This window comes from Etheostoma spectabile, chromosome 2, assembly GCF_008692095.1.
Source record: "Etheostoma spectabile isolate EspeVRDwgs_2016 chromosome 2, UIUC_Espe_1.0, whole genome shotgun sequence".
Classification (NCBI taxonomy): domain Eukaryota; kingdom Metazoa; phylum Chordata; class Actinopteri; order Perciformes; family Percidae; genus Etheostoma; species Etheostoma spectabile.
Window position 1 is genome coordinate 23,284,176 of NC_045734.1, and position 10,087 is coordinate 23,294,262.

The following is a 10,087-nucleotide window of genomic DNA, read 5'->3' on the forward strand; positions in this document are numbered from 1 at the left end:
TGTGTGTGTGTGTGTGTGTGTGTGTGTGTGTGTGTGTGTGTGTGAGACTGTGGCAGGGAAACACAGAAAGAGAGAGGTAGAAAAGTAAGGAGGCAGATCAAGGCCAAGCAAAGCTGCTCTCTGTCAGGTATTTTACAAATACAAAAGGATGCTGAAACTGATAAAAACATATTTGGGTGATGATTGAGACACCAATAAATGCAAAGAAATCAAACGCACTCCAAAGCCCCTGAAGAATGATTTTGGTTCACTTGTTTAATGATTCTTTTCCACGCAGACCTTCAAGTCTGGGGAAAGTCATGTACAACAGACTGAATTAAGAAAATTCCCTACACTAAAGAAGAGCGCTAATGGGCGCCTTGGAGCCTCCACTAATTCTCCACTTTCTCCAACCTTTCTTCCCCTGCTTCCCCCTTCACCCCTGTCCAATCCCTGACTGTGAATACCCTAATGACATAAACAGAGTAGTAATCACATTAACGCCCGTTACGGATGAAGCACTCTTAGAAGGCACTGTATTGACAACCCTCCGTCTTTTCAAGGCACTCACTCCAACACCTATAAACACTTATGAATATTGGCAAAGACCCGCAATTAGCATAATCACTCTTAAGGTGTGTGTTAGAGCTCCTGAGCCCCAGGCGACTAATATCTTCGGGAAATGGCAGGGACATGCTGTGTCCCCCATGTCTCCCATCTCTGTGTCTTCCCCTTCCTCCTCCTTTTGGATGGCCTGCAAGCTAATCCTGTTAGCTTGTTCCTCCATTAGCTAAATGACCAATATCAGTGAGAGCTGCGTGGTCACACCAGGACGGCTAGAGCCTACCATCACGCTTGGCCAAGGACAAAAAATAAAATAAAATGGAGGACAATCCAAAGTCTGCTAGCTTTTAGACGTGTAGCTGGAAAGTTTGAGTTAGTAGGGACAGCAGAAAGATGGTAGGTTTAATTGAGAGATGAAGGGAGGAAGAGACAGTTGATGACAGTTTTTTTTTCTTAGCGCATCATTTAACTGCTAACACTGCGTTAAGGTCATGGTTGTCTTGGCTTCTGTTGGTTTGATTGTTTGTGTTTGTGGATGTTTTGGCTGAGGGGATAAATGTGGTATGGTTCCTCTGTGTGTGTGGTGATTGAGAGATTGTGTGTGAGACTAGGTTTGGGGGTTGGGTCAACTAACAATAGAGCAATCTGCATGAGCAAAGTATACATGATGCCTCAGCCTCCTAGACTGCTTGTGTGAATGCTTTGTCTGGTCAACCCTGCTGTCTGGGACGGCGGTGTGAATATGGTGTCAGCAGCTATACAAGCGACCACATCTGCTGTTTAAGGTGCCATCATTTCTCCCCTTGCGTCAGTCGTCCTTGTGCTTTTTGCTTGAGCCCTGGATCATATTCTCTTCCTGATAGCAGTGCACCGTGTCCGTTAGACACCATAATAGCCTCCCCCTGGTTTGTGTTGCAATGTGCGAAAATGGCTTTAAAGGAGTTGTTAACCCCCCATTCTCTTTCTTTGACAGTTCTGCGTCCCTCCTCTGCGCTCTGCCTCTATAGTTCTTTATATTTCTCTTTTTTGTGATTATCGGTCTTCCACTTTTTTTTGCTCCTGATCCTCCTGCCCTCTCTCACTTCTCCTATAGGCTTTCTGTCTTCTCTCCCCTAAAGTCCCTTCTTTCAGCCACTGCCATGAAATGGCAGCTAAGGGGTTGTCAGTGTGGCTTCTCCTCTCTGCTGATCCTATTTCAAAGGGACCTGGAGATCCAGCATTAGCCCGAGCTCTCCTGCTCCCCAGCCCTAACTCCCCACAGACTTAGAAGGAGAGAAACAGACCGAGAGAGTGAGAGGGAGCTCTCCTTTATTCCATTAGAGAACAGACTCGTTTATAAGATCATCCTTCCTCCTTTGCACAGTTCTCTGCACTTCTTACTAGCAACCCCCTCCCCCCTTTTAAGAACGTCAAATGCCTGAATGTTTGAATAACTGTCCTTCCTTACTTTGAGGACAGCTAGGTATCAAGGACAATTGTGGGCTTTTTTAGATTTCCTCTCTGCCGTTGTTGTGAATCTGGGCATGCTTTGGTCTGGCTTGTCAATGCCCATCAATGTGTCCACTGCCTGGATAGGAATAACAATTATTGTCGCTGCCTGTGGCATGAGCACATTGTCAAATGTCCATAGATGGGCTTGTGATTGCATAGCACAAGACATGCTGTTTTTGATACATAAAAAATGAATTGACAACCGGCTTTGAAGTGCTGTGTTGTGGCTCTTGTGTCCTTCAGAAATGTGGTGGGTTGTCATTAAGGAATGTCCCCTTCACGCCACACTTCTCCCTTCTTTCTCCCCTGCGTCCTTCCTTCACTTCCACAAAATCCTCAGTGCTTTATTTCCTCTGACGGAGAAGAAGAAGACATTCTAGCCAACCCCCCATCTCTCTGTCTCGTCCTTCACAATAACAGAAAAAAACATATATTTTCCTCCTCATGCATATGCACTCTCTGCTCACACATTAAGACAGGGTTCAGGAAGTGTGTGTATAGGCTGCAAATCAAAGCAAAGTGAACAGGAGAGGCCAGGTTATTGCAACCGTTTTACGAGTGATATGGGGTTTATACTTAAAGCCATAAAAACACACACATAATCAGGAAACATACATATAGCCAAAGCCAATATAATGGGCACATTTTATTTGTGCTTATGAGAGAGGGAGCTAAAACGTGTATGGGAAAATGGCTTTTTTATGATGGAAAAATTCCATAGTGGGTCAAAGCCCCTTGCAGGTGGCAGCAATTAACTGTAATTTTTGCAGATTGTAATGATCCATAATTTACCAGCATACCCCCCTTCCAACTCTTTTCAGTCAAGAGAAAAAGGTTTGCGTGGAGGTTTGATTGGGTGCACATTTTATGCTGTGTTCTGGTCTTTAAGTGAGATTGTTTGGCGGGGGCCATGGTGGCCTTGGACAAATGAGATAGAAAGGAGAACCACAAAACACCAATCTGTTCCGTCTATTGCTCATCCACAACATCCCTCTTTTCGCTCAGTGGTCGACTTCTCTTTCTGCCCGTTCTTCACCCCTCTGTCTCTTCGCAGGCTTAAAACATGCAAGACTGTCCATCCACCATCTTAGGGATTGTTCATAGTCGCAATCACACACACACACACACACACACATATGCATGGCCTATCTTCATCTCTCCCTCTCCCTTGTTCTCCCTCTCTAGCACAGTATGGCCATGGCTTTGGGTTCAGTGTCTGCAAATGACTTCAGAAAAATGCCCTCCAGTGAAAAAAAAAAAAAAATGAGAAGAAAGGATAAAAAAGCGAAAAGATGTAAGAAGGAGCACATTTGCAAGTGGCGGATGCATCTTATTTTGCATATCTCTCACTTCTGCTTTCCCCTTCTTCTCCTTTTCTATTCACCTGAGAGGATTTAAATAAATCCATAAAGCATGAAATATCAGAAATAGAAAAGTAATGCATGAAATGCATTTTCATAGGAGCCTCCCCACCCACACACAAACACTCATACACAATTTCCCCCTTTTCTTCTTTTCCCCGTGAATGTGTTGTTGTGATAAACGCTGGTACGATTTATTAACATGTGACCTCTTATTTGTATTCAGCATTAATATGCAGCATCAGATACATGTCCCACTTTAGCCTTGCTAATTCTGTAAACATGGCATCGGAGGGGAGATGAGTGTGTTTAACGAGATTAGGCGTGCATTGTCAGGAAAATCTCCGGTCAGTGTGCAAGTGCTATTGAAAGTCAATTATTGTTTAAAATATTCCTATGCCTTCTCAACTGTGTAAATTGTGTATTTGCTGCCCGGGATACCTCTTATTATTGTTTTATTTATTCTCTTTTTAACAAGTGTACACCCACTAGAAGTGAATGCTGGTATAAAAAATATACTGTATATAAAATGGCCATTTAATCTCGGGATCTCAGAATATTTTTAAAATGTATCGTGCAGTGTTTTACAATTCAGTTTTGTCTAATGCTCAAAAAAGTAAAAAGGAAGATTTAATTCTGTTTCGACAAAATTATATTTATCCAATTTTCTTGGAGTGGGGTTGAAAGTGTACGTTAAATTTGGCTACACTCTCTGTTTTTGATGATCATATTGGATATTTTGTCACTTATTTAAATCCTCACTTTCATCATTAAAGTGTCCAACATGATTTTTTTAAATGTTTCTACAATAATGCTGTTATATCAGTTAGTTGTTCATCAGTAACTAATTTATCATATTAACGGGTGAAATTATAAAAATGGTCTCTCTTTCTGTCCCTTTTTTGTCAGATAAAGATGAGCCCAGCAGTTACACCTGCACCACCTGTAAGCAGCCCTTCACCAGTGCCTGGTTTCTGCTCCAGCATGCACAGAACACCCACGGCTTCCGCATCTATCTGGAGAGCGAACCTGGCAGCCCCCTCACCCCCCGTGTGGCTGCTGCTCCTGGGATGGGGGGCGACTGTGCTTCTTCCCAGCCTCCTATCCATGCCGTCCACTTGGCTGATGGCAGTCCTTACAGCCTCCTGAGGATGCCGGGCTCTGGGTCTGGCCGGGATTCAGCGTCTACACCTCGTGAGAGCCGTTACCTCCGAACTCCACCGCTGTTCAGCCCACCACCACGCCACCACCTGAGCCCCGATGACCTGGCACTGGCGACCCACCATCCCAGCGCCTTTGACAGGGTGATGAGGCTCAACTCAGTGCCACTAGAAGCCCCTCCAATGGACTTCTCTAGACGTCTACGCGAGCTGGCTGGAAATGCCACTGGGTCTTCCCCACCTCTCTCCCCTAACAGGCCCAGCCCTATGCAACGGCTGCTGCAGCCATTTCAGCCAGGTTCAAAGCCTCCTTTTTCAGCGACGCCACCCCTCTCCACTTCTCAGTCACCTTCTGGCTTACGCACCACCCCCAATCCTGCATCCAATGCGGCCCAACCGGGCACACCTCTCAAGGCAAAGTCTTGTGAATTCTGCGGGAAGACCTTCAAGTTTCAGAGCAACCTAATTGTTCACCGGCGTAGCCACACAGGGGAAAAGCCATTCAAGTGTCACCTCTGTAACCATGCCTGCACCCAGGCTAGCAAACTGAAACGACACATGAAGACGCACTGTCAGAGCAAGTCTTTGGTGCTTAATGCCAAGTCAGATGACGGCCTCTCGACTGCAAGCTCCCCTGAACCTGGTACCAGTGATCTGATTGGCAGTGCCACAGATGCTCTCAAGTCAGTGGTTGCCAAGTTCAAGAGCGAGAACAATGGCCTGATGACTGAAAATGGAGAAGAAGAGGAAGAGGAGGAGGAGGAAGAGGAGGAAGAAGAGGAGGAAGAAGAAGAGGAAGAAGAAGAGGAAGAAGAGGAGGAGGAAATTGAGACTAAACCTGAAGTCGAAGAAGAGGAGGGTAAGAATGACTATCGTTTCAGCCTGCGGTTAGAAGGGGCCCGCTACCACAAAAACAGTGACGCCCTGCACCCACACCGCCGGAGCTTGTCCCGGGAGCCTGGTGACGAAGACTCGGCCCTGGAGTCAGACCGAGCAGATGATGGAACCACCACTACCATCAATGGCCTGGGACCTCTATCCACTGACAGCCTGTCCAGAAAGCTGCTGAGTGGAAGGGTCAGCCCTGGTTCCATCAGTCCCCTGTCTAAGCGCATCAAGGTGGAGAAGGACCTTGACCCCCCCACGCCCACTATCCCAAACACGGAGAACGTCTACTCCCAGTGGCTAGCTGGCTATGCTGCCTCACGTCAACTCAAGGACCCCTTTATCAACTTCACTGGTGGGGACTCTAGACAATCGCCCTTCGCCTCATCATCTGAGCACTCGTCAGAAAACGGCAGCCTGCGCTTCTCCACTCCGCCTGGCGAACTGGACGGGGAACGGGCCACTTCAGGACGCAGCGGCACCGGCAGCGGGGCCAGCACTCCCCACGGGAATGGCAGGCCGAGCTCCAAGGATGGCCGACGCAGTGACACCTGCGAGTATTGTGGCAAGGTGTTCAAGAACTGCAGCAACTTGACAGTGCACCGACGCAGTCACACTGGAGAGCGGCCCTACAAGTGTGAACTGTGCAGCTATGCGTGCGCCCAGAGCTCAAAGCTCACCCGTCACATGAAGACCCACGGACAGATGGGCAAGGACGTGTACAAATGTGAAATCTGCCACATGCCTTTTAGTGTATACAGCACTCTGGAGAAACACATGAAGAAGTGGCACAGCGACCGCCCTCTGGCTAATGACATTAAGACTGAGTAGGCAAAGAGCAGCATGCTGGCAGCTCTCTCTCTCTCAGCTCCCCGGGCTAAAAGGCAACCCTGGCTAACTAGCCAATAAGTGAGGGGAAAGGACAACAGGGTTAGAGACCAGTACACGGTACAGCCCTGTTATCATCCCTGACTGGAAAAAGCTGAATGCATGATCCATCATTGGGGCAATACTAATGCATCAAACGCAAAACTTTTTGAGCCTTTCTATTGTGCAATAATTTACACGTTTTGTATTTTTTGTAACTGGACAGCATGCTCTGTGTGTTTTGGCTACTTAGAGAGAAAAATGTCCTTGGCTGGTGGGTTTGGTTGTACATGTATTGCTGTTGATACTTTCGATTTCTTCAACATAAAAAAGTTAGTTATGAGAACCCATGCTGCATACAGTACATACTGTTTTACATATCATGTACAGTTTTGTGTTCAAACATAGTGGACAGTGTCATATCAAAACATCAAGCAGGGTCACACTTAAAACTGATCTTTGTGAAAGATTTTCCATGCAAGATTGACATAAGAGATATACTATATATATATATATATATATATATATATATGTGTGTGTATATATATATTTGTATATATATATGTATATGTATATATATATATATATACACGTGTATATATATTTATTTATATATATATATATATATATATATATATATATATATACACAAATTGGGCTGCCTATTAAATGGCACGAACACCATTAAATATTTCTTTGACAAACAGCAATGAAATTAACAATATGGTGTGAAATGACAACAAAGAGTGCCTTGGATATTTTACCTGCATTAGTTAATCCTCCTTTTTTGCTATAAGCTCGGAGTTTCAGCTATAGAAGATTACAGGACATTTTTGTGCACATATGAAATAAGCAGGTCCTTGCATCAAGCACCTGTACAACCCTGTCGTTTTATGACTTAGCAGAGCATAAGGAACCAGCTGAAACAAAAAAGAAAAGAAAAAAAAGATTATGTGTACCTCTGGTAAATCATTTATCTGCCTGACTCATGTATATTGTTATTCTCCAGATTATGATTCTGTTTACTGGCATGTTACATGCTAAAAAGGAGTAGGTGTGTAGAGTTTTGTTTTAGGTGTTTCTGTTTTCATACTGAGAGGGTAGTCTGACAAGTTGTTTTAACCAACGTAAAGCTCTTAATTTTCCAGAGTGTTTATTTTCTTTGAAAATTAAAGGTTTGCAGTTTTTTTGTAAGTAGCACAGATTTATGTTTCTTCTGTGTCAACCAGGCAACAGTGTAACCAGCAGCCGCTTGGAGACCACAGAGTGGGTTTTAGTTGTTCTAAGCCGGACAGATTTTTGGGAGAAGGTGTTTTTTTTGGGGGGGGTGGGTGTCGGGGGGTAAGGGTAACGTGGTTCAGGGAGTGGGTTGACCAGGTGTCTCTACAATTCAAATTTGTATGTCTTTATAACGCTTGTTCTCTTTACCGCATTAGATCTAAAAAAAAAAAGTTAAGTAATCGGAAACACTTTCTTATTAACTCATTGGACACGATCTTAAACGGAAATCCAAATCTAAACTCAAGAATCAGAATTTCGAAAAAAAACAAAAAAAAACAAAAAAAACAAATTACACCTTCCACACAAGTTTGTGTTCTTTTCAGTTAACATGCTCTAGACCTCATTGTGGTAGTTGTATTTTGATTATCTCCATCCCGTCATTGTTGAAAATATAGCACTTGTCACTCTGCCTTGGATTCTGTATCTGTCTTTCTAATCGGAGGTACAGTCGGTTGAGTATAAAACGAGAACCGGATTTCCGATCTGGGACTACCTACGTGCACTGTTCAATTTTCCCAGTTTACAGTCGGACACTCAAGGGAAAACTTGCTCTTATGCTGACATATTAGTGTGGTTTCATTGCTTTGCATTAAAAAAAGAAAAAAGAAAAAAAGAGTTGAACTAGAAACTGTTGCCAGCCATGTCTCCTCCAGAGCTAAACATCAGTTTGGCTCTTGGGGGTAATAATGCAGGAACCGCCATAGAAATATCCTGCTTCATACCAACTATAGAAATATACTGCTCAGTACAGAGATCTACAAATTTGATTTAAAAGATAAGTAAATTGTGTTGTTGAGTTTTTAAAGTAACACTTCAATGTCTTTAGGGGAGAACCTTATTTAAAGTTTTTCATTTTTTTTTTTTTCTTTTTTTTTTATTGTTGTTTCTCTTTTCTGTCTTGGTGACATCCGGGACTTGATCACTATGTAATGAATTGTAATGAACATGTCTCTCATCTTTTTTGCCTTTACTATACACAAGTCTTCAGGTTGAACAAAAATTTGCATTGGGGGAGAGATTTATGATATATAAATATATAGAGAGAACTTAAAACACATAGGAAAATGCACACTCATGTAAGTTCCTATGTTCAAAACACATTTATGGTCTACTTTTTTCCTGTATTTAGAATGGTATTTGAAATTAATGTTTACTTAGTGTAGGCACTTATAGTATTTATGTTGGAGCCTGTATTTTTAACTGTTTTGCCTGTACTCTTTAAAGGTTTCAATGTACCCTTTTTTTCTGTAGTGAAAAAAAATCCCAACAAGCTGCCACCGTATATTTTCGTAATTTGGCAGGATAATATAGTGTGAATAATTTGTATGCTTGAAAATAAGTATGTTTTTGAAAAATAAATTGTGGAGTTCCCCAAGGGTGAGAGGTCATGTAATGGCCTTTTCAGGCAGTCCCGCTGGAGTGACCACAATGAGGTAAAAAAAACAGGTGGTTGTAAATATCTTTTTAGTTTATTTTATATATTTTTCTCTCCTGCCATTTTATATGCAGTAATACAAGCTATTGTTGGGTTTTCTCGGTAGCCAACTTTTTACTGTCCTTGAACATGTACCACCTGATAACATTCCAGCCGTTTTTGAAAAAGACCTTTTGTCATATGCAATCAATCCAACATCAATCTGAAAAGCATGTTTTTTTTTGCTAGAGTTTCTTTGTTTGTTATTTTGGATTTTGTTATTTTTATTGCCAAAAGAACCAAGGTGCTTTATAATTTAAATATGGTACATTTCATGTGCAAGGCATATTTTAAATATAACGGAAATCAGAAAGAAAAAAAGTTTGGTACATGATATCATTGCTGATGGTATTGAGGTACATTTGATTTCATCCTGTGTTCTGTATTTACTCTCAAGCTATTTGTTCTGAACTGAACTTGAAGTTGACCTACGGCATTGGTCGGCATTATTTATTATGGCTACGCACACACACATGCTCTGTTCAGAACGGAGTCACTGCAAAACAAATCAGTTCATTTTTCTCCCTTCTGATGAATTGTGATGGCTTAATTCCTCTGTTTGATGACCAAAGGTCATTGACCAACTTTCAAGAGTTCTTGCTCGACTTACAGATTTTGTTTTGTTTTTCAGTTATACGGAGATGCCACTCTATTTTCAGCTGTTGTCTGCATTATTCTCTTCACTCAGCCATTTTGTCTTGATAAAAATAAAAAGTATTACATACATATCTGAATTTGGTGCTTTTGTTCTTTTTATTGCTGTTTGCATATTCAGTGTCAAACTAAACACACCCCATATATACTGTTCAGAACCACCACTACCCACACACACACACACAGAATGTGCATTGTGAGTATATATGTTTGGCTGTATTGCACCCAGTTATGTGTGCATGGCTCAGCTTGAATCACCCGTTATAGGGGGTGGAAGTTCACCACCGTATCTCTGGTCTGTGGCCTTGTCAGGTCAGTGAAGCGCCTGTGTTATCTCCAGCAGCCCTCCCACCACTCTGTTTTCTCCTTCA

General features: G+C 42.7%; 1 protein-coding gene across 1 annotated transcript in view; it reads left to right on the top strand.

Moving 5' to 3' along the window:
• The window catches only part of bcl11ab (BCL11 transcription factor A b), a 37,109-nt gene extending 27,321 nt beyond the window's left edge, over nt 1-9,788 (top strand). The window contains exon 3 of the mRNA XM_032540476.1: nt 4,305-9,788. Within this exon, the coding sequence (XP_032396367.1) occupies nt 4,305-6,271 (1,967 nt within the window). The 3' untranslated portion in view covers nt 6,272-9,788. The remainder of the gene's footprint in view (nt 1-4,304) is intronic.
• The last annotated feature ends 299 nt before the right edge of the window (nt 9,789-10,087 follow it).